This window comes from Epinephelus moara, chromosome 20 (assembly GCF_006386435.1).
Source record: "Epinephelus moara isolate mb chromosome 20, YSFRI_EMoa_1.0, whole genome shotgun sequence".
Taxonomy (NCBI): domain Eukaryota; kingdom Metazoa; phylum Chordata; class Actinopteri; order Perciformes; family Serranidae; genus Epinephelus; species Epinephelus moara.
The window spans coordinates 15775725-15801381 of NC_065525.1; the positions used below are offsets into that span (position 1 = coordinate 15775725).

Here is a 25657-nt window from a genome sequence, read left to right on the forward strand (position 1 = left end):
ATGGAGATATTTTGTGGTTTCAATTATGTGTTTTGGACGTTTTAATATGGGGCGCCCAGCCTCCATTAGGTGGAGTTGTGCTGCTACCCCCTCTCCCCTTGGATCTCCGCAAGGGATGTGAGGACTCTAAAACTTCACCTGAGCCTCCCTCGGCATATGGGTGAGTAGATAATGGCTGAATTTTCATTTTTGGGTGTACTATCGTTTTAAGGAATGTATTTAATTTTATTCTATTTTCCTGCTTTAAAGTAAGCTGCAAACGTCGCTTACTACCAACAGAAGTGACTAACTACATAATTTTGATAGGTTTCAGGTTAGATAACCCTAAAAATACCTGCTTAGACCTGGAATATACTATGTGGAAGCCAATGAGCTAGGACTGTACATTAGAGTTTTCAGTATTGACAGAGACTCTGTCCTGCTCCTTACTTGGTTTGGGGAAGATGACAATCGATCTAAAATAACTCTGTGTATTGTCATGGTGGTCAAAGAAAAGACCATCTGACCAATACCTCTAACAGTGTAAAGTCTAACGCAGTGATCAAAATTGTGCTGAAATGTATATTTGGAGCTTTTTGCAACATGTAAAATCTTTCTAATAAATGCCTGAATACTTCACTGAGTTTTGGGACCAATCTGGGGAAATCTACTGAGCCTGATCACACACAAAAGGTGAGGACAGGAAAAGGAGGAGGACCGGTTGGGAGGATGATGGGGGAGGGGCTCGAGAGGGGGGTAGCCCGGCTCTGGAGATCCTTACGGTTGCCATGGTAACCCGCCAAAACCGTCAGCAGAGGCGGCGGGGTTACGTTACCTTCAGGGGAACAGCAGGGGCAGAAGGAGAGAGGTCTTCGGCGTGGCATCCCCACAAAGGGCTCAACTTCCACAAGACAGAGGGGGGGAAAGAGCATGAGGGAGTGACGTAGACGGGCGCATGGGTGGGCGAGAGAGAGAGAGAGCGGTGGAGATAATGTGGGAGAGACGTAACAGAGACAGAGAAAGAGCAGAGGACACAGAGCGTGGGTGGAGAGGGGGTGAGGTGGGGAAAGAGGGGTGTGATGAGGGAGAAAGAAAATTGAGGAGAAAATCAAAAGAGGGCAGGAGCACTGTGATAGGGAGAAGACAAATCACCTAGAGAGAGGAGGTGGGAGAGATCAGCTGTGTGGTGTGAGGGATGAAAAAAGGGATAAAAATAGGAAACGGAAACAAGAGAAGACAGAAAAACTTGGAGGGGAAATAATCCCTCTGTTTGATCTTTCATCTGTGGTTCCTCAGATAATCTTCAGTTAGGCATCAGCACCCTGTGACGGTTATGAAATGGGACTAGCCTACACATATGGCCAGTGTTCATCACAGCACACATAATGATTTAATCCCATTATTAAAGTCATTACTGATCATCAGGAGATCCATCTCCTTCACAGACACAGATAATTGCTTCTGCTTTAAAGATGTTTCACCCTCTCCTTGGAAACACTACTTGAATGTTTAGACGGCCTGGCTCAATTTGTTGCCAGCGTGGTGACTTCTGAAGTGTAGCTACTATTGAAGTGCAAATTAGGACAGTTTCTAATATGGACCTATTAAACTAAAATTCTCACAAAAGGTAGATCACAGCTAGTGGATGCTGCCTTAATAAACCCCAAAATTAAGGCTGCAGAATAAGTGCAAAGGGAGTGTATGTGTAGATAACTGGGGGAAACAGATATTTGATATTGACACAGACATATGGGCCATTACATGACACATATGGGAGGCAGACAAAGTGTCCTCAGGCTGGTGGGTAAAGGAGCCAGGAGAGTGAGAATTACTACAAGGGACTATCACAGAGAGAAATATAAAAATCTGTGGGGGAAAAACTGCAGTTTAGAAAATCTATTTTGGACAGATTGGAGTCCTAATAAAATTTTTATGGCTCCGCCAAATCATGCAAATATAGCTGTGAAATGCATCGTTGGAACTTTACGCTCAGTAAATCCTTAATTGTATAATCATTAAAGTAGAAGATTAAAATTGTAAGGAAAATAATATAACTTATCAGCTTCAGACGTATTGATCCTGGCTTTAGTTTTGGTGCCCCCTGCAGGACTCAAATATAACCACGCTGACAGAGCAGCTGTGCACCTTACAGTCAAAATACAACAATTTCTCATCACACCATCAAACATAGTACAGTAAGACAAAAAGGAATTCAGACACCACTTCCAGTCACAAAGATTCAAAGTGAGACACCAACTGTTTTAGCATTCACACACTGCATGGAAGGAGCTGAAGAAACATCATGTCTCCGTGTAAGTACCCTGGTCAACCAGCTGAGTTAGAGGTATATTCATCTTTACGAGAAAACTCCACGCAATCTCCTGTCTGATGATTGACAACAACCAGCAGGACAAAACCAACAGAGAAGCGCAGGCCTTGCTCAAATATGTGTAAATGCACCTGTATTCCTCAATCCTGCTTCAGGATTTCACTAACACTGAAAAACTATAAAGTCTGCTGACTTCCCAGCAGACCTGAGGAGGAATAGATGCATTCTACTCATATTCAGAAAGGCCACAGTCTACAGGATAACAACAGATACCACGAGACGTCTCACCCAGACACGGCCGACACGGTTACTACTGGTCAATCACAGCTTAGACACAGCAGCTACGGGTCAGTGGTTGCAACATTACCTATTAGCACACACTACACACACACACAAACTCGGGGAGTTATGCAACTGAGCAGGTATGAGAAAGTCCGGCTACAGCAGCGCAGAGCTCCGAGGGGAAGCTAAGAGCCATGCCAGCAGTTTAGTATGAGTCAGTCCAGGGTAGGTTATACAATACTTTCACAGTGTTTGCATGTGTGTGAGGAGGGGTTTATGTGTTTGTAAATGTGAGCGCATTGCAACATGTGTCTCTTTTCTAAGTGCAAGTTGGTACAGAAACAAAAAACAGCTGGGTGCTGTAGTTTTTAAAGAACATAACTACAAGAGGAGCAAATAGGATTTGTCGGGGACTATTTTCAGCTGTGGAATAATACATATGTGATGCACTAGTTTATGGCAGCAGGACAGAGTGTGTGTGCTTGATTCAAAATAAACTATAATGCTTGTATTGTGCAACAGTGCAGCTCAGTGACTACGTTTCCATGCACACTAACATTCCACTTTTATTCCGAACATGACGATATTCTGAATTTTATACGGCATGTTTTGTTTGGCAATTCTGAATTAGGCCTTTTTACAAATAAGATATAGGACATGTTGTTATTATCAGGTTTCAGGCGCATTCTTTGATATGTATACAACGCATTCAGAATATGCATCTCAAATGGGGTTTTTACTGCAGTTTGCAACACACGGCCTCTGGCCTTTTTACTGTCTGCTCTCTGTGTTGTACACAATGCAACTAGCCAACAGTTTGCAAGGCTGTGGGGGACAGATGCATGCCTAAAAAAAAAGCCCACATTTCTGTTCGGAAGAAGAAACACATCTACTTATAAACATTATAAAAGACTATGATATTAAGAGGTTTTTGGATATGCAATTAAATATTGCAACCCCGACCTTTCGTAGATAGGTGGCTGAAGAAATGGAAGAGGGAGGCAATGTAGGCACGGTCGAAGAAGTTCGCCACCAGTGGAGAACTCTGAAGGATCCTATTTTGACGCACAGAAGCAAAACAGCACGAGAGGCTCCTGCTGCTCCACGTTTCCATATTTTGATGTGATAAACAGCATGTTAGGACACTTTTATCATGGCTGCATGTCAACAGGAATATTAGCCACGTACACAGCTTAAAGGGAATATTGTCTTTTTTGGAATAACGGCAGAAAAAAAAAAAATATTTTGTGCATTTAAACATAGTCATTGATGTGTTTTTAATAGGTTTTAGATAACAGTTGAGTTCTATGGCACAGAGGAATAAGTGCTAGTAGCATCAATATTGTTTATTTTTCTCTTTACATGGGATGACAAGAGATATTTTTTGCTGACAATATGAAAAATATAGAATATCAGCAACATTCAACTTCAAATCAGAATCCCAAAGTACCATCATGCTGCTACAACATGATTTTGGTTTACAATTTTTTTGGGCTGTTATGTGAGGCAATCTTTAAAGAGCATGTTCTATATGTAGTATGAAACTGCACAGTCATCAGTGTCATTGCATTATTTACTTTCATTTCATTGTGTTACTATTTATTTGTTGACTGTCCTGGAGTGGACCGCATATTTCTTTGAACGCAAGAATCTATTTTGCTGTTTTTTATTATTTTATTTGTGACTCTGCAATATGTCTCTGTTTGCGTCTCTGCTGCAGTCTGTATTATACAGTCTGCGCACTGAGGAATGACAAATAAAAGTTACTTATTCATTCATGCATTCATCTTTCATGAGTTCATCGAGATCAAAGATGATCTTAAGAGGACAGCATGAGGCCAAGTGTCTGATCTCTGTTTGATGTAAAGAGTGTCTGAACTAGAAACCCCAGTGAGGGTGGAGGGAAGGGGGCGGGGGGGGGGGTTACAGGAGCAGAAAGTATTGCAATGAGGCTGAAAGCCAGCCAGCCATTCAGCCAGCCAGCCAGTCAGCCAGTCAGCCAATCAAGGTAGATATGAGGGGTACAAAGCTCAAGTCGTAAAAGAAAAAGGGGGGGATGAGGACAGATTGGGTTAGCCATTAGGTTAGTTTAAAGCGACAGATTTGAAATACATACCGCCCAGATGCAAGTCCAGGATTTCACTGTAATTAGAATCTCCCCAATAGTCTACAATGACAGGGATATATTAGAGATAGGAGTTATTTCACACGGCCCCAAACTGGGCACACAAACACACACACGAAATTCTCCAACAACGGCAAGTCATGCATGTTCTTGCACACGGACACACGCATACACACCGCAGTGACACTCAGAACAAAGAGAGTCCGACAGTACTCACCACAGTGCAGAACGCAAGTCAGGTTGAGCAATGCTACATGGCATTTTCCAAAATAATAAGAGGCTGCAACATAGATTTGCTGTATTGCTGTTTACTGGCTCAGTCTGCTTAATATCACACAAAGCCTCTTGTAATATGTCGAGGGCATTATTTTTTTGTATGGATTTTTTTTTTGTATGTATCATTTAATCTGACAAATTGTAGCTGATTCAAACAGCGAGAAAAGCTCTAATATTCAATTCAATTGCACCAATGTTCGATGAGAATAATTTCTGATTTAATACTTAATTATTTCAGACTGAAAGAGTGGCTGAGTGTTAAGTGTGATCTTTAAGTACGACAGACAAAGTCACAAACAACTCTGGATTGCTGTTACCACAATAAAAAAATATACATAATAGATAAAATCTCAACCAACGTCTGCATCAAGTCACTCAGCCACAGCAAGCATTTGCGGAAAATATTCTAATAAAGAAGTTGTCAGCCTGCAAACCCAATTTATATTAGATTTCTTACATTTTGATTGCATTTACGAAAATGTGACGTGATCTGAGTCTTGATCAGAGTACAGAAACTCTCCTCATTGAGAGGCGGTGAAGGACAAAACACATCCAGAATGAGCAAACACAAATCTATGTCGGGGACACACATTCTCCCGGTCGCATGCAGCTCGGACTGACGATGGCGGACACGTTATGGACGGACAGAGACCGACAATGTTCAGAGATGGAGAACTGTTGCAGTGTGTCACCACAGATGGAGCCTACATAACAGTGTCACATGTCATTAATAAGGGGGAAAAAAAAAAACATTGGTAGATCTAATACCTGATCTTCTTTTGTGCTGTTTGGGTAATGTATAAGTACCTTTATACAATCCTTTAAGAGAGTAGAGTAGTAAACAAGTTAAAACATACTCAAACAATTAACTGGAGACACAGCTGATGGGAAAAGTAAATAGTCATTTAGTTCGGTGAGAGAGCGGTCGGATTTACGTGCGTGCATTTGCATGATAAAAGCTTCTGTTGCCATCACCATTAAGTAAATTAGGATGGAACACTCTGTCAGCTCTGTAAAGGACAACCTCAGTGTCTTAATCGCATTCAAAACTCACATCACGTAGATAATGTGTTACTGCTACTGAGCGCTATCCATGCTTCACACTTATAAAACTGCACCAAATAATGAACTGCGCTGCCCGCTAACAAATAATGTATTCTTCATCTCGGAAATATATTGTCTGTGATAGTCCCTTGTCAAGACCAATTTGGCTTTATTACTTTGGAGAAACAAATACGTCTTTCTGCACACAAATCTACAGGCTGGAAAATGTTTCAGCAAGACTGTATAAGTGTAATTTTAATACAATCGAAATGATCGCGGAGGGACAGCTTTTCTGAGGTAATGCATCGTCTTGGTTACATCATCCTAATTATCGATATTATTATTATTCCCTTTAGAGCTCTAGAGAAGACTGAACTGATATATAAAGATAAAACATGGCCTTGCGGAGCCAGCGCTGACACAAAAACAAGCTTTAATTGCCTTACATACAGTAAATCACTTGTAAAATGTTAATAATAAGAGAGTTAAATGTGTTATGAAACTTACAACACCCCTCAGTTCATTTAATGTGGGCATTCGTCTATCTGCAGTAGCATTACCGATACACCATGACGCGGGAGATGGCCAGATTCATCTAAGAAACAAATGTCTGACGGTGTAGGTGACGAGTCGTTACCTGCTTCTCCTCTCAAAGCTTTCTCCACAGCTACGCCCCTTTCCTCCAGCTGCCTCTGCTTTTCCTCCACCTGCTCCAACTGTCTCTGGATGATCTGAACAAACAAGCAGGTTAGAGTTATTAATGAAATGCACAAATACATAAACACAGTTACATCGCAGACAAGTTATGTTACATGGGTGCACAAAATAACAACATCTCCCACTAATTACGGCTGATTTGTGTCACAGGTTTCTGAGGGACGTGGCTGCAGAGGTTACCTCTAACACTCGACTGATGCAACAGTTTACCCTCATTAAAAATAAATGGCTGGAGGCACAGTGGGAGCACCGCTAATTGGAAGTGTATTGATGTCTACAAGTACGTGAGCCTGTTCTGACGGGCAAATATTATTTCATGAATTTTACCAAAAACTATTAATATTTCATAGTTCTCAGCTTTTTGGCCAACACTACACTCTCACTGGTTATTGGCAGTGAAGGGGGGGCAATTATAGAGGGGATGCAGCCTCTTAGGATGTCTGAGAGGAGCATTCAGCCTCAACACCCGCATTAAACTCAGTCGTTCCCATTTACAAATACAGCTCTGGGCAGCCAAGGTGTTCAGCCTTTTGACACAAAACATTTTAAAGTGAAATCACTTCCCAGTGGTGAGTACTCAATCTTAATCACCAGTTGAGCGGAAAGTATCAAAGGAGGTGAAGGACCTGTCAGTGAATAACTCTTTTTAAGGGCTCTGTAATTGGAGGCCAAGGCCACAGAGCCAGGTGAAACAACACGTACAAAATTTCATTACCACAACTTTTACCTACTTTAAAACTATTTTTCTATTTTAACTATTTTCTATTCTTTAATGCTATGAGAAAAAAGTAAACCAGTGTTGAAGGGCACCTATCATGCTTATTTTCACATTCATATTTGTATTTTAGTTGTTTTTTTAACCAGAACATGTTTATATGCTTTGATGTTCAACTCTTTATTTTCTTCATACTGTCTGTGCTGGAACAACTTCACCCTCTGTCTGAAACCCTCCGGTTTAGCGCCTGTTTCTTTAAGCCCCCTCTCCCGAAAAAACAAAACAAACAAACAAAAAATATTTCTGCTCTGATTGGTCAGCCTTTCTGGGTCTTCAGTATCTGTGCTCTCTGCATTCCTGCACTATTATTTGCAGCCAGGGGAAGACTGTAACAGATTATAGGAGCATTTTTACCACAAATCACCAATAACACACATGTAGCAGCGTACTTTCAGCTGGAGAATGACAGAGTACAGCAGCATTTTCTACTGTGAAAAATCATAAATAAAAGCTTCTAAACACAACTAGATATGTTCCAACGGTAATGTGATCCAAATTCAGGGAAAAATTAACAATACCAACAACCATTATTATTTTTTACCTGACATTAGCATGTAGCTACATGTAGCAATGTACTTGTAGCAAGGGAATGACTGTAACAGAGTACAGCGGTACTTTCTACAGTGAAAAATCCCAAATGAAAGCTACTAAACCCATCCTGACATGTTGCAGCAATAATATGATCAGAAATTAGGGAAAAATTAACATTTGCAACCAAGATTACATTTTTTTCCCTGACATTAGCATGTAGCTACATGTAGCAGCATACTTGCGGCTGGGGACTGTTAATAGAGTACAGTGGCACTTTCTACCGTAAAAAAAAAAAAAAAAAAAAATCTTTAAAACACGACTGCACATATTCCAGCAGTAATATGATCCAAAATCAGGGAAAAATTAACAACCAAGATCACATTTTTTTCTCAACATTTGCATGTAGCTACATGTAGCAGCGTAGGCTACGTAATGTAAACACTTGCAGTGACGTGCCTGGAGCAGATGACCATATAAAGAAATCCATCACGATCTGATGTTAACGTGTAAGTTAAGTAGGAAAACAGTTGGAAAGAGAATTCAGAATGGTCTGAAGCCTGAGGTTTTTGCTCACAATGATCACTTTTACATGTTTACGTCATTATTTTAAACTTTGACCACATCTAATATGAACGTCCAACATTGTAACATAACATATATAACAGAAAATGAATTACGCATAATTGGTCCCCTTCGATATCAAGGACATATTCTTTTTTTTTAGCCACTGTACAAAGAATCCTTTCATGTTTTCGTTTAATTCAGTAATTTAAATGCTGACTTATTGCACTTATTCAGTGTCATCTTCACAAGTACTACTGGCTTTTATCTGCCAGGAATACTAAGTGGGCAATAATTGAAGATAATTTCTTTGAATGGCCCGTGTAAACCAGTTCAAACTACTTCAAATGGGTTTTGCATGTCTTCAAAAGCCTGACTGGCAAATTGAGCCCACAGAGCCCCCTCTGGTGAAATGGAGAATTGCCTTTTGTATCCAATGTTAGTTGTGTGTGATATACAGTAGATACAAGAGAAGTGGTCCGGTTTAATGATATTTGAGATGATTATGATTGTGTAAGATTTCATTTATTGGTTTGATTTAGGTAAAGTGATGTATGGGTGGAACGATCAAATGAGCAGAAACAGCTAAATTTAAGTCGTCGCCCCCCCCCTTGGACTTTAACTTCCTCTGTCAGTGCTCAACTTTATCAGTGCCACACAGAAAGAGGAGCTAAACAAGAAGCACAGTTTGGGTTCTGCAAATAGCCACTAAAAGGAAGCAAAATTTAGGCCAGCTAACCACGGCTCCGGGAGCAGAGACTTTAGCTGTGGCTTAGTGCTGAGTCAGTGGACTGGAAGCCTGACTGCAGAGTTACAACATCAATCACAGTGGATTTCCAAACCGAAGGATGAATCTGGCCGCACTCCAAGAAGGCTGAGTCACATTAGAGTGACCATATGGTTTGTGGGGAAAAAAAACAACAAATAAATAAAACAGTGACAACAATACTAATGTAGCCTTCCTCTTGTACAACACAAACACTACCGGCATACACATAACCCAGTTAATGTTTCAAGTGTTTGACATGCATGACGTTAATAATGGTTTGATGGAAAACACCCTCGTCTGACTGAAAGCTGTTCAGCACACAAACATCATAAGTAAACCAACACATGCATTAAACCTACTTTCAATGTCAAAACAAGACTAAGAGCCTGACTGTTTGAAAGCTATTCAGCACCCAAACATCATATTTAAACCAACATATATGCATTAAACATACTTTCAACGTCAAAACAAGACTAAGAGCCTGCAGTCATGCTGGCAGCTCTCTGAGGCTGTACTTAGGCACAGTGGTGCTTCAACATACTAACGTGCTCTCAATGACAACTTGCATGTATGTTTATTAAGTTCAATGTACAGGTTTAGCATGTTAGCTTGCTACCATTTAGGGATGGGTCACGATTTTCGAATTTCGAATAGTTGTTTTATTTTTGAAAAATCGATTTTTTAATGCGACTATTACTATTCGCCGTCTTACTTCCCCCCTTTATTTGACATGCAATTCAGCTCCTAACCGCACGAGGGCAGTATAGGATTGCTACAGCGGTGTGAGATGGGCTACCAGCTAGTTTGATGCTCTTCTACAAACAGGAGAAACATGCAGAGACTACTACTCCGCCAGGAATGTCCGCAGTCATTCGGGCTTTCATAGTCGAGCGCACTTCCGCGTTGTAGTTTCCTAACACTGTTGCCAACTCCTCAGTAAGAAAAGTAGCTATTGGCTGTCCTAAAAGTCGCTAGAAGTCGCTAAATGACGTCATCGCCTAATTTGCATAATTGTCCATATGCATGTAATTGTAATGCCTGCTGTAGGAGAGAGGGATAACGTCGTGGGAGAGACAAAAACTGAGTAAAAAAACACCCTGAATATCTTTATAACTACAAATGAACCTTCTTTCAGTGACTTATATTAGACAAAGAAAATTTTACATTTACATCCCGCCCTGACTGTAAACCAGGTCGGGATCAGCCAGCGGCGGTTCCGCGCATGCGCGATTCACTTGCAGTCTGGACGTGGAGGGGTTAACATCTCCTGCTCTGACTGCTGCTGGGAGGGAGGACTGGGCCGTCTGTGAGTGCTTTGAGGTGAGAGGGGAGCCCACGGCACGGCAGCATCCGCTGCTCGTTGAGAAGAATAAGAGCGATGCATGCTCTCACAACAGAGTCTCCAGAAGTCTTCAATAACATCAGAAAAAGTCGCTAGATTTGTCGCTAGTCGCTTTTTTGAAAAAGAGTCGCTAGAGGGGTCTGAAAAGTCACTGAAAAGGCGATTATTCGAAAAATTGTCGAATAGTTGCCACGATTTTCGAATAGTGTTTTTGCTTGTGCTGCCCATCCCTACTACCATTTGCTTATTAGCACTAAACACAAAGTACAGTTAAAGCCACAGTCGGTAACTTTTATGAATGTAACTTTTGTCATATTTGGTGGAACTGTCACTACATCCACACGGAAGTACATAAGACAGATAGCCATATGAAAAATGCATGTCCCTCATTCTACTCGTTTTGCTGCTAATGGCATATGCTAGAATCTAAAGCAGCTGAAGGAAAACAACCAATCAGAGCCGAGGAGTCTTTGAAGATGCTGTCAATCACGGCTCACAAACTGCAGTCAAACTAGGCAGTGCTGATCAAATATGAATCAAGATTCTGTTTCTACATTGCCTGTTCCTCGCCTCATATGTTTTCAGAAACCTATTTTCTGTTTAGCTATAAAATAACATGACTGCCAGGTCACAAACTTTCTCATTTTACAGCTAAACAGTACACTAAAACATGTTTCTGAAAACATCTAAGGTGAGCAATAGGATATGCAGTAGCAGAATCTGAATATATATTTAATCAGCGCTGCCTAGTTCAGAGGGCGAGGGTCACGGGCTGACAGCTGATCACTGACAACCAGCTGTTGCTGTCACTGGAAGGAGCGCTGAAGTGCCATCTCCATGAGCCATTCTCCTCTTTGACAGTTTGACCGAAGTCCAAAGGCAGTGATTGACATGACTGATAGCTACTTTAGAGACTCCTTGGCTCTGATTGGTTATTTTCTTTCACATGCACACACTGCACACTACAAGGAGGCAGGGGAATATGATTTTTTTTTTTCATGTTCCAGCTGTAATCTAAAATCGAGAAGAAATAATCAACATCGGCAACCAAAATTACATTGTTACCTGACATTAGCATGTAGCTACATGTAGCAGCGTACGTGCAGCTGGGGAATGACTGTAACAGAGTACAGTGGCACTTTCTTCCGTGGGAAAAACCATAAATAAAATCTTTTAAAACACAACTTCACATGTTCCAGCAGTAATTTGATCCAAATTCAGGGAAAAATTAACATCATCAGCAAAAGAGATTACATTTGTCCCTGAGATTAGCATGTAGCTACATGTAGCAGCATAGGCGTCTCTGACAGTTTGACCACAGTCCACGCGCAGTGATTGACATGACTGATAGCTGTGTTAGAGACTCCTTGGCTCTGATTGGTTATTTTCTTTCACGTGCACACACTATACGCTACGAGGAGGAAGGGGAATATGATTTTTTTCAAAGATTATCGGTCTAATGTGCTTTTGTGTGGCTGATGTCAAGTATTCTGTCATAAACCAAAGTATTAGACAAACTGAAATTTTGTCCCAACAATGGTGCTTCATCCAGACGATGATTTGAGGTTTTGTTTTGTTCTACTTCCTTTACTTATCTTTATCTTTTTTTTGGTGTGGTTGTTACAGAGGGATAAGTGGACAACAATGCCACTTTGGAAATAATTATTGGTAACAATCTAAAATATCGTTTTGTTTTTGTTTTTGAGTTTATAAAGTGAGAGATGATGTTGATGATGATCAGATATGAATATACAGATGCTGAGCTTGTACGTTTCTGTGATGTGTGTTACTATAAGTCATTCTTTTGTATCGTTTTCTTTTCTGTTGTTGTTTTTGTTTGTGTTTTGTTAAGATTGTATGTCTTAGTTTTTAAAATCTTAGCTTTTAAAATCTTATAAAAAAAAAATAGTTCATCCAGAGGATAATATGAATCTCTGTGCTGAGTTTCATGGTTTTCACTCAAAACTACAAACGTCCACCTCACAATTGCGATGGAGGAGAGGTCAGAGGATCACCAAAGGTCAGTTACCTGAGCTCTGTGCAGTCTCTTGAGTTCCTCCTGCTTGGCTTGTCGTCGTGCTGCTTTCTGGACCCTCCGTGTCAGCTTGGCATTCAGCTCCTCCTCTGTGTAGGTTTTCTGGGGTAACAACAAAAAAACATGGGTCAGAGAGGTCTCACCCACAAGCAGCTAATTTGTGGAGTTGACTCCATGGGGCCCTGGCCCTTTAGAAAAACTGAACAGGAGAGGAGGGGGAAACTGATTAGGTCTCGTAGAAGGTGAAGGACAACACTGACTAGCACAATGTAATCTATCTTGGGATACTTCAAACTTTACTACACAGCATCTACAGAGTAAACACTATCTACAGGCTTTTTTAAGCCTTTAAACTGCAATCTGAAGGTATGTTAACATGAAATAATAAACGTCACTGCAGCTCTCACATTTATAATCCTTCACATTATGAAAACTTATAATTATAGGCATTAAAACAGTGTGTGAATAAGCAGGGGTGTTTCCCCTTTTAGCTGACTTGTGAAGACATAAAAAGCTGGCATGAGTCAGGAGCAAGAGAGAACAGCACTGAAGGAAAACGTCAAAGTTATCCCAGCATCCAGACTGGAGTAAAAACAGTGCCACAGTGACAGATAGGCAGGTTAATATCAAACCAGATCCTCAGAGAGGAACCGACCCTGATATCAAGAGATGCAGAGGTGTCATTGTGACCAGAAAAGTGCGATTGGAAAAAGTTGCGTTTTAACAGAGTGGAGATCCAGCAGTGAGTGAGCGCGCGCTGCGGCCCCGCCTTGTCACATGCATCCAGAGAGGACAGTTAGTTTGAGGCCAGATGCAAATGAGGTGTTATGACAGCAAACTGGCACATGCGCTGAGGGGTGGGGGGGGGGGGGGGGCAGGGGTGGTGGTGGTGGGGGTAATCAATGGCAATGTATGTAATACTACCTTTGTGGCGTACGATCTCTTGAACGCCAGTGCGTGGGGGACATAAACAGACTTGGGGAAAACAAAAAAAAACAGGGAGGGAACAAACATGATACAGATGATGTGATTAAATGGGTTAATGATTATGTTAAAATTGGTCAAAATAAAACAAAACAAGGTCATAATTTAGCTGGTACACTCAAAAACAGGCAATGTTAATATCCCACACCGACACAAAAATGGCAAGGTGCAGCGACATCTGATACGTCTATGTTAATCAGAAATTAGTCAACGACAAATCACATTGTAGGACAACCATCTCACGTCATAAAGCAGTGACACAGGTCTGTTATTTTTAACATTATGTCTACGAGAATATATCTAATACACTCACAGATCTGGGAAACTATAAACACCACAACAGTCACTAGAGACTATTCTATTTGATTCCCGGAGGCTCTGATTGAATTAAGCAAGGCCTGGCAGGCATGACACAGCGCTGACCTCCCGTTACTGGAGCCGCACAAAGTTCAAATTCAGATCGATATTACTGAAGAATAACAAAATGTCAAATCTTCATAGATGTCGTCAAAATGAAGAAAACAAAGAGCTTTATTTAAATGCTTTTACAGCGGTTAATGAATTCATGCCTCTGGCCCTGAACTCGACTGCGTCTATCTAAACCACCAAAACCACACACACACACAGACTGAGCAGCAGTGGAGACAATCGTTTCTGAATTTCAAGCCAACATAATGAATGCAAATGGATTCAAATAAAAAGACTCATATGATGGAAATGTGAATATTGTGTGCTGAATTCCTGCACAGTCCTAATGTGCCACCTGCATATGTAATGAATCCAGGCTTTTGAATTCACTCATTTAGTAATTTTGTTGGCTAATTATAGTGGCGTCCATGTGACATGTCACACTGTGGTGCTGAAGACCTTGGAAATGTGTTTTTAAATCATGATTTGGTTGTATGAACTGCTCTGGGATCACCCGAAGGCACAAATGCAAACATTTGCAAATCTAACATCACTTAAAAAGAGATGAATAAAGTATTTAATGTTAATTTGAGGTGAGTCTGAAAGCCAGTTGCAAGCTTTGTGGACTTAACATTAGTAGAAATTTACATATATTACGTTTACCAATTTCCAAACTTATGTTTAGATGAAATTCAAAATCATTTGACCCCCTGCTGCACAATACCTCCTCATCGTCTTTCTTCTTTTCTCGATCAACCTCTTTCTCCCGCTCCCTTTCTTTATGCCTTTCTTTCACTCTCTTTCTCTCCTTTAACTCTCTCCTTCTCTCCTTCTCCAGTTTCTCCTCCTTAATCGCTTCCTTCTGCATGCCTGATACTAGGTCAAAGATGTCCATGTGCTGCTGCTGCTGTGAAGTGGAAGAAATTATTTAAAGGAAAGTGCTTTTTTAAAAGACAGTGAAACTGAAATGGATGCTATAGATTTGACGCATAGCCTTTGCTAAGCCTTTCCGCAGATTACCTTTCATTCACTCAGGTCTGGAGAGGCTAAACAGGCATATCTGCTAGGGATACACACGCTTGTGTTGTTGTGCTTTACACTTAACAGGATGAACGCATCACCTGAGAGTCACCTGTGTTTGCTTCCCATTTTTAAAAACTGGAAAAAATCAGGGTGCACTGAATGATTTCGCCCAAATTATCCACCAAAATTAGCTTTGGAATTAAACCTGAGACAATATCATATAATAGAGCATCAAGTTTCAGAATCATGCTTCATTTTATCGGCAACACCAAGACCAAAAACTGTTCAGAAGGTTAAGAACTTCCGAGGCCAGTCCAGCTCTGGTCTGTGCTCATCGTCAGCAGACTAAAATGTCTTCTCCAAAATGAGCTCAGACTGGCTTTGCAACGCTATACATGTCTAAATACCTCATGACAAAGATGTGACATGTCTAACTGTGTCTATTGTGACTTACATCTGCCTTTGACTTCTGGGAGGATCTCTCCAGAACATCATCGCAGGACAGGTCGGAGTCCTCGGAGAAGCTCAAGTTTCTGCGGGATTTCAAGTCTGTCGCAAATAATAAGCAAAAACAGATTTTTTTAATAGAAATTTTACAAGTATTGAATTAAAAACCTGCCCTGGATCAGCTTTCCTACCTGATGATCTCCCAAGAGGTGACGTTCTCTTCTTCCCAGAGTCCTGAGTGGTGGAGCTCGAGGATGGCGTGCTTGGACATGATTTATCGTCCTTCTTCTTTTTGTCCTTCTTGTACCCTGAGAAGACGGCCTTCCACAGCGACTTGTGTTTGGGCGGTGTCTCTTCTGTGCCGGAGAGCCTGCTGCTGTCATTCTTGGCTTTCTTCTCCTTCTTATTCTTCCGCGGCGAGAAGAGGGAACTTCGTTTCTTGCTTTTGCTGGACGAGGAGCCATCCGATGAAGCCACTGAGCTGTCCAGACTTTTGTTGCTGCTGAAGAAACGCTCTGGTATTGTCTCCGCCTTCTTTGACTCCAGAGCCTTCACAGCTGATGTCTTCGGAGAGACGGCTGACTTTTTACTTTTTCCGGCAGCATCTGGGGCGACGCTCCAGGCCACTTTAGGTGAGGCACCCTTGTCTATGTCAGATTCTTTCATTTTGTTTAGCTGTTTGGCCATGGCATCTTTCAGAGCCTGGCTCTTTACAGACTTTTCTCTGGCCTTCATTCTCTCCTCAGCGATCTCCTTGGCCTCTGGGGAGAACTGAGTTGCCCTCTGGGTCTTAAGGGCTTGGCTGACAGGGATATTGGGTTTACCGTTTTCCATTGCCAGAGCCAGATGCAGGGGTGGTCTCTCCTTGCTTGGCTTGCTGGTGGGTGGAGTATAGAACCTGTTCATGCTCGCGTCTGGTGTCCGCTCATCATAAGACTCCTCCACGTCATCTGCAAACGGAATCTCTTCCACTGTCTCCACAAACGACTTCCTCACCTCCTGCGGTCGTGGCTTCTTCTCCCTCATGACAACCACTGGAGCTGTTTCTGGTTCTGCCTGAGGTGAAATTTTCCTGGGTGCAGGTTTGGGTGCAGACACAGGGCTCGGCTGGGTCCTCGGCGCAGGAACGGGACTCTTGGTTTTCTCTGGCTGTTTGGCATGCTCAGGTGGAGGTTTTTCCGTCCCGTTGCTCCAGGACACCTGGTGTCTCTGCTGCCTGAGCACGGCTGGAGACTGATTAGCAGGCACGGGTGGTGGTGGGCTGGAGGGCGGGGTGAGCATAGTAGAGTCAGACGTGTTGTAGCTGTCACTGTTCGCCGTCTGGCTCGTGACCATGCTCCCGTTTAACCCCAGGCCAGAGCTGCTGCTGAGGTCCCTCTTGTCAGAGCCATTACTCTTGGGCTCTGCAGGAGCAATGGGTGTGATGACCTGACCCTCAAGGGTGATGTTGAGTCTGCGAATGACAGCGCGGCCAGTGAAGGCAGGCTTCTGTTCCTCCGGTACATCTGGAGTCTGTGTCTTGATGGGGGTGGAGTCCTGCACTGGAGCTGTGACAACACTCTTCTCTATGATTTTACTACTGCGGTCCAAAGGAGTCAAACCAAGGCTCTTTCTGATCTCAGCACTCTTTAACCAAAATTCCTCAATGATATCTGTCTTTTTAGATGATTCTTCCTCCGTTGAAGAATCTATGGACATTGAGGGCTCAGGCGTGCCTTTGTCTGTTTTGGTCATGGGCGTTGAAGTGACTGCGGGGACAGGCTGAGTTCTGACGGGAGAGTCAGAGGTGAGGGGTGATGAGGGTTCCTGGCAGGGCAAAGGCTGAGCACAGATAGGGGAGAGGGGGTTGCCCGTGAGAGGGCAAATAGAACGATGAGGGTAGACAGGAGATATTGGCGTCCGAGTCTCTGGCAGTGGAGTGGGCTGAGAGCGGATTGGGGAGCTAACAGGTGCCTTGACAGGGGTTCTGACAGGTGGCTCGACAGCTGGCTCAACTGGAGAGCTGATGGGTGATTTGGTGAATGAGGTTAGGGGAGATGAGGCAGGGACATTGACAGGGGAAGCAGCAGCAGCAACAGCAAGTGTCGGAGAAGGGACAGAGGAAGGTTCCTGGACTGGAGCAGGTGAAGGGGACAGTGGGCTCTTGGTGGCTGGAGAGGGAGATGGAGTTGACCTCTGTGGCTTTATTTCCTCAGGTATGAATGGTTCTGAGAAAAAGCGGGCACCCGGAGACCTCGCCAGATTTATCTGAAAATGAAAGAGCAGATAATATTCAGTAAAAACTAACATCACATACCTTCAATCTTAAAAAGTGCAGACTGATCTAAACCTGTGATTCCGGCTCTTCAGGAGAGGGTTTGAGTGGGGAAAGAACGACATCTTCTTTCTGCACGGGGCTGGTGCTGGATGGCTCTGAACGAAAATAACGAAAATATTAGTTTTAATCATGTGAAAATATTTCTGAGAGATCAATTCAGATTAATTATTAGGGGCATGTACCAATACTGGGGGTCATCCTCAGACTTTCTGATTCCTTTTCTTCCTCAGGAAGCACTTCAGCATGCTGCGGCTGATGCAACCGAGCCTCGGCTTCTGCATCTGAAGGGATGTCGTCTGTAATTTAAGCAAAACATTGTAAAATATTAAACTATTACACTGTTTATAATGTTAATTATTTATATCTTTTTATTGCAGTGGAGTACAATTCTTTTGAAATTATGGCTTCATTATTATTTGTATTATTCAAACCGCTCACCCTGATCCATCTCTGTACCAGGCTCCACATCAGGACTGTCTGCTTCTGCTTCCAGATCTTCATCTTCACAGAGCTCTGGCATGACAAAAGAAGACGGCAAGAAGTAAGTCAGCCGGGTAACACATTCTTGCCTCAGACAATAACAAGAGCGAGAACTTTTTTCAACTTCCTAACCTTAACTGAACTGTTCTCAGAAAGTCTAGCTTCAGGCTAAATGTTTTTTTCCTCTTAAAAAAAAGAGAGCACCGGGGTTCAAAGATTGCTTAATGAAAAAATCTATCAAAAGCAGTTTTGAAGAGCGGGGTGGAAAATTAAAGGTTGAAAAAGGATGAAAAGGCTTCACAGCCCAAATCCATTTTTTTTCTGAGGACAGCTTTAAGGAAAGTTTTCTGGCAAGGAAATCAAACATTAGTACTGCCTACAAATGAACTCGTACGAGTCGAGTCAGTAAATATGAACAAAGGTTGGGCGCGGAGCAGCATTAGTGAACAGACACATGCATCTATCCATTTTCAGATGAGCAAATGGATGACATTTAAATAAAGCAAAAGCACAACCAAAAAATGTTAATGACATCAGTTAAGAGACGAGTATAAAGTAACCTCATTTAAAGTAAATTAAGTGGGAGAGACTGCGTTTCTAACAAAATCTGAAATGGAGAAATAACCCACACAGTTAATGTATGCAGGTTTAGGATATAATTACAACATTAACCTTCACTTCTGCTAACTGCACTATAGGCCTTTGTCCATGTGGGTGCACAGGCACACACTAAAGGAACTATCTAATTCTGGTGGATCTGAGCACAAGGAGATCTTTACCAAGCTTTTAACCCAGAAGAGTGTTGCCTGTGAATCCAAATATGTGTGCAGCACTCTTATTACATTCAGTCAAGCTATTAAAAAGTTGATATAATCCCTTTAACAGCCTCCATATCTGAACTTTATGCAAGTACTTGTGCCAGTTAAGGGCTAGTCCATAAATGTAATAACAGTAATGGCAGATTACAGAAGAAATACTTCACACATTACCCATCAGGGAAAGAAACACTGTGGTGTTAAGTGTTTTCAAGCCGTGATGGCTCTTCTGTCTCTGGGGTACATTACATGGCAGCACAATACGCTATGTGAGTAGAGAGAAAATACATGTTTTGGAAGTTGGAAGGGTGGGGTGAGAGGTTGGGGAGTGAACTCTGACCCCAAGAGAGCAGAACTCTTGTGAGCGACAGCTTTTCAGCATGCATGCTTGTGAGTGTACTGGTCTCTGTTCGTGTTTCTGCATGCTCCAGGAAAAAAGGCCAGCCGATAGATAGATAGAGTACGAGTCTAAGGCGGGATGTCGTGATCCCTTTTAAGTCTGTGCTACCTCCGGACATGGACTCCAACCAGACTCTCACTGCCTCGTGTCGGGCGGATGTGTGGGCAGGGGCTACGTTCAAACCAGATGGTACGGAACAACGAGGGATAGGTGGCAGGGAAATAACAGTAAAGTAATTAGACACATGAGAAAGAACACAGCAGAACACAAAAGAACAAAGCGGAACAAAATCAAAAAGAATTGACAAGGGGAGGGAGGGAGGGTTATGAGGTGCACTGGGATGCTGAAGAACGTTCACCCCAGAGGACCAACAGCGACTCTGAATGACAAATTAAAAGATTGAACACAAAATTAGACATTCCAAGAAAAAAAAAAAAAAAAAAAAGCAATGAGACAAAAAAAAATGTACAAAACCAGAGATGATTATAAACAACAGGTGGGTTAGTCAGGGGGGAGTTTGCTCCTCCTGTCACAGACACAACAGAACAGCAGCAGCCACACTGGTGAAACGAGACGCCCCTGATCTTTAACCCTGGGACTCGCCCTGCAATGCCTCCCCAGGTGTTCAGCTCCTCTGGGTGGGTTACCTGTGGAGGAGGGCTGCGTGAGCTCAGAGGGTTGGGAGAGTTGGGAGGCCGAGGCTGGCTGGCCCTCCTTGTCTCCCTCAGAGTCCAGGTGTGTTCTCACCAAACCTGGAATGGTCTGGGGATCCACAGGCTGCAGGACTTGTTGGATCTGCAGGTTCCTGGCTACATGAGGGTGTCGGCATGTGGTGCAGTGTTTTTAGTGTGGTGAAGTTGTGTGTGCACCAAGAAATCAGAGACAGATAAAGAGGGAAGAAGGCAGTTGTGCAGGGAAGATGAAAGCAAAAGAAGAAGAGAGAAGGGAAAAGACAGGACAACAATGAAAGAGAGAAGGCAGAGACAGTTAGAATATAGCAGCAATAAAACATCATCAGAGAGGCCGGGTTGAGGGAGGCTGCATGCACTAGACTGCAAAAAAAAAGTCAAACAATAGAAGTGAGCTTCAAAGATACAAGGTTACAGAAAGAAATAATACCCATTTGATGAACAGAACAATTCTGCCACTCAATACCAAAACACAGCTGCAGCGCCTAGAGGGAAAACACAAACATCTCTGACATTTATCAGATTAGTGGATTAAAGCCGAATACAAAAACTGAGGTATTAAACAGGTTAACAGCAGGTTAATATAGGATGAGACTCACAGTAAGGAAACACACTTATCAACACAAAAAACACAAACAACAAGACAGCAAAAAAAAAAAAGAAAAAAAAAGTTAAAGCCACACTCTTATTGTAGAAATCCTTTCAAAAGAAACCCAAACCAGCCAGGATTATGTATCACGCTCAAAGTTACTGCAAACGCATCCACAGGCAGTTCTGCTGCTACCTTTAAATGTACCAACATCCTCTTCATCTGTGAGGTGCTTCTCCAGCCAAAGGCCTGACTGGAGCTCTCTATCCCAGGGACAGTAATCCCCCTCTGCCAGCAGGGGGAGACAGATGCCCAATAAAATAAAACATAAAACACAGATACACACGCGCACACACACACACAAACACCGTGGACATGAGGGAAGTGATGAAGAGGGGGGTTGGAAAAGAGGGAAAGAAGCAGAGAGGATGAGGAGAACAATGTTTGAGACAGTGACACACCGAAGGAGACACACTAACATTTACAGTCTTCACCGAGAGTGAAAAACAAATTTACCATCACTCGACTCCTCATCGTCTTCATCCTCATCTTCCTCCTCTTCCTCCTCCTCCTCCTCGTCTTCATCTATCTCCCCGTCTCTGCTGACTGAGTCTGCCAGAGCCTCACCCTCCTCCCCCTCCTCGCCCCGCAGTTTGGCGTGGAGCTCCACCGCCTCCTTCCAGGGAACCCCGCCGAGGTCTGAGGGACTATGAGGTTGTTGTTCCACCTCCTCCTGATCCTGATCCTGATCCTCCTGCTCATCCTCCTCCTCCATGTCTGACTCTGAGCTACTGTTGGAAGACAGAGGAGGAGTCAAAGTGAAGTGTTGGAACAAGTGGGAGGGAAAAACAGACAGCATGCAATATGCAACATGAAGGGATACATCTTAACTTGTTCTTGCTGTACAGTTTATTTCACTGCCAGTCTCACCTTCTGTTTACTGAGGGACTTCACTGAGAATTTGTATATTATATAAGTTCTCCTGCAGCATTTTCTTATGTCAGGCAGTGAAGCCAAAATGTACACAAGGGCCACAACTAACAATTGTTTTCATTATTATTGTTTTGACATATTTATTGAATCCGTAAAATGTCAAAAAATAGTAAAGAAATGTGCATCACAAATTCAGCCAACAGTCCTAAACAATATACAATAAGAAAAGTTTCACACTTTTAACTTATTGCTTATTAACACAGACGGAAGTGGAGGGTACAGTTAAAATGATTAGTCGTTTAATCAATCTAAAAATTAAGCGCCACTTATTTCCAAGTATATTTTTTTAGCAAACATGGGAAAAATTCATCAGTGTGGACAGGAAGTGAAATTCGTACACCTTTATACAGATAGGTGGGTAAGAGATACCGTGATGGTTCAAAATTTAAAATAACAATAATAATAACTCCAGCACACTGTCAACGCAGCTATTAAATATATTACACAGATAACAGGAGCTGATTTTATATTTAGAAAAAAAAAATCACTGGTTTCAGCTTCTCAAATGTGAATATTTTCTGTTTTTTGTCATTTTTCTATGAGTGAGTCAGAAACAATGAGACATTTTAAGACATCACCATGGGCTCTGGGAACTTATGATGGGCAGTTTTGCTATGCATTCGATAGAGCTAATGATTAATAAATTATTCAATAAAAATAATCAGTATTCAAAGTGCTGGTTTGTTGCAGACCTAATGGAGGGAGTTCTTCATGTCACTGCATGTAAGTTTGTCACTCAACCTCATGCCTCATGTAAGGAAATGCAGCATTCGTTTGAATGTGAGACATATCACTCATGCTGAGAACCGGGGTTACGCAAGTAACCTAAAGTTTTTGTGAATTTGCCATCACTTTAATTCGGCCCACTAGAAACAATCCAACAAATGATCAGCTGCAACAAACAATATCATAATTTCAGCCAATTAGAAATCAAAAAAAATTGTTGAATGTCTAAAGTGCATATCTCAGTCATTTTTTATGCTTATACCTGGAGCCCAGGTCAGCGTCCGTAGCCTTGTCGAGCACGCTGCTGAGGTTGTGCTCTGCCAGAGTCTCCTCAGGTACCTCCTCCAGCTCTTCCTCCCTCTGCATGGACAGACGGTAGTTCTCCAACTCGATGCGCTCTGGAGTTCCCCGCAGACGTTTAGCTAGGCTGGGCTCCTGCAGGCCGTTGACCTCTGGCACTGGGATTGATGATTGAGTGTAAGGTGGAGATCGCGGGTGAAATGATGACATCAGGGTGGGCAGCGAGTTGGAGGTGAGAAGGCAGAGGGGAAAAAAGCACAGAAAATTCGACTGAGAATCAGGTAGGTGCATCAGTAGAGAAGAACATAACCCTCTGCAGTGCAGGAGCCAGGCAGGGCTGATTGTATTCATCCCTCTGTGGAGATGAACTGGACCAAAACAAATCTGCTGTGTCATTATTTGCGGAAACTACTACTGTGATTACTGTGTTTGTGTGAACATATGAGCCTAATAGCATCAAATCCATCACACATCCAACAATGTAACTAGTGCATTTCCATACACATTTGTTGTGACATTACTTATTTACCCCCCCACTATACCGAAGTATTTTCAGGACAAACTGACAAGGACACACCAATTGTAGATCTATAACTTAATTTATTGCATTAGATTATATTCCTACAGCAAATAGTATCAACAAACACACATAAGTTTAACACTCTAAAATAGTTCTGTCACACTACAGTTAGAAGTACCAGGTTGGTGCCTTGCCTTTTTCCCATCCTGAGAAGCAAATCTTAAAACTGTATCGGAATTTATCTCCAAAATTTACTTGGATATTGATTAATACGTGTGGAATGGATCAAAGTAAGCATTTAAAACTTTATACTACACTAAATTGCTCCCCAATTAGGACAAAATGCCAATGAGCCCCATGTAAATCCCATTACCAAAGGATAGGTGTGATAATGAATGTGTGAGATTTGATACTGTATATTAATCTGTGTAGATGAAAAGTGTGGTGAAACACACAAAGTGATTTTTCCAAGTAGGACATGCTCCTGGATCAACATCCCACATGGCATTCCTGGACCAACATTACAATCAATCAATCACAGCCCTCTGACATCATCAGTGTGCTGCACCTGTGTTTCGTCTGAGCTAAGCTAGTTTTCCAAAATGAAGTTTTTACAAAAATTTACAAAATCCTCAGAAACATTAAACGAAAACCTTAAAGCTACTGCAGGGCTAATGAATTAGCTTGCTAAGCAGGCTGGTTATGCTAACAAGTGAGCTTGCCAATAGACTAGAATATTAGCGAGTTAGCTTGCTAAGTAGGTTGGCTATGCTAACGAGTTAACTTGCCACAAGACTAGAATATAAGCGAGTTAGCTTGCTAACTAGGTAGGTTATGCTAATGAGTAAGCTTGCCAATAGGTTAAAATATTTCGCTAACATTAAAAGTAAGGATAATGTCATTTTGCAGTTGCAAAGACCTGGACACATGTTCCCTCCCTACTGGCAAGCATACTTGTTAACAAAGCCTTCCTAGTTAGCAAGCTAACTCGCTAATATTCTAGCCTACTGGCTAGCATACTCATTAGCATAGCCTACATAGTTAGCAAGCTAACTCGCTAATATTCTAGCCTATTGGCAAGTTTACTCATTATTATAGCTAACCTACTTAGCAAGCTAACTCTTAAACCCCACAGTAGCTTAATAAGGTTTTCGTTTATGTTACAATAGATTGTGTTCTATTTTACTAACTTCATTTTGGAAAACTAGGTTAGCTCTGAAGAAGCGAATGTGATGTGGGATGTTGATCCAGGACCACATCCTACTTGGCAAAATCACGCTGTGCATGGTCAATCAGCTGCAGTGGTTTCCTTTTTGTCCTCTAAACAAGGCAACGCGCCTGTAAATGCAAAACAGCTGTGAAGAAAATTAGTTTCAATTTTAAGGTTCACCTTTCCACCAAAAACAAACCGGAAATTAAAGGTTAAAGCGACCCATGACCTAACAAATGCTGTTGGCACTGTTATCGGCTCTCCAATATATACATGTGTATCTTAAATATTTAAAACACTTAACATTATTAATTGTATAATGGGAATTACTAAAATATTAGAAATAGTGAAAAAGAAATTCTGGATTTATCCCTCTACTATCTGTACCTTAACACATATTCTGATGTGCATCTTCTGGTTATCATAACACTATTTTTCCATGTCAGCTATCTTTTGTAATTTTATATTTCACTACCTTATCTAAAATGAATGTTACATATGTTTATAGTATTACTGCAGTTACTATTTTAATGTATAATACTACACTTGCCGCACAATGCAGCAGGCCTACACTTAACTTACTTAAATTCCAATTAATCCTTATTAACCCATCCTGTTCTGTCAAGCTCTTTCTAGTCTTGTTGATTATATTAAACAATAATATGCTATCCAATTAATGTAGCAAAGGTGCACTATATTAAGCAAACACAAGTGGGTCTTAGCAGCAATCTACTGGGAGGGGGGAGTGAGAGGCTGGGGGATGCAGGAGGAGAGAGAGCAGCTGAGAAGGTCTGACAGAGGAGTGGAAATCACAAGAGAACCGATCACAGGCACTAATTCAAGCACTAGTAGAGCGCTCAGTTTTAAGCTGCTCTGATAGGAGGGGGAAAGGTAAAGCTCACAAAAGCACTGATACAGGCACTTCATCACAGATATGGTGAGTTTCAATAAGAGGGATACCATAGGTGCAAAACAGCTTACAGAGAGAAAG

The 25657-nt window shown here is 42.0% G+C and overlaps 1 protein-coding gene across 14 annotated transcripts in view; it reads right to left on the reverse strand.

Annotated features, from left to right (window-relative positions):
• The window catches only part of mical3a (microtubule associated monooxygenase, calponin and LIM domain containing 3a), an 81267-nt gene that overhangs the window by 8785 nt on the left and 46825 nt on the right, over positions 1-25657 (reverse strand). For 6 of the 14 annotated variants that reach the window (XM_050072353.1, XM_050072340.1, XM_050072352.1 and 3 more), the window contains 14 exons: positions 22899-23094; positions 21434-21708; positions 21113-21205; positions 20287-20448; positions 18383-18457; positions 18127-18240; positions 17957-18039; positions 15819-17874; positions 15635-15729; positions 13690-13740; positions 12760-12867; positions 6673-6766; positions 5760-5810; positions 4707-4757 (listed from right to left, as the gene is read on the reverse strand). In XM_050072353.1, coding sequence (XP_049928310.1) covers positions 4707-4757; positions 5760-5810; positions 6673-6766; positions 12760-12867; positions 13690-13740; positions 15635-15729; positions 15819-17874; positions 17957-18039; positions 18127-18240; positions 18383-18457; positions 20287-20448; positions 21113-21205; positions 21434-21708; positions 22899-23094 — 3504 coding nt within the window. Of the gene's footprint in view, positions 1-814; positions 881-4706; positions 4758-5759; positions 5811-6672; positions 6767-12759; positions 12868-13689; positions 13741-14881; positions 15059-15634; positions 15730-15818; positions 17875-17956; positions 18040-18126; positions 18241-18382; positions 18458-19747; positions 19811-20286; positions 20449-21112; positions 21206-21433; positions 21709-22898; positions 23095-25657 lie in introns of all 14 variants that reach the window. The other 8 variants (XM_050072354.1, XM_050072347.1, XM_050072345.1 and 5 more) reach the window with 8 other exon arrangements.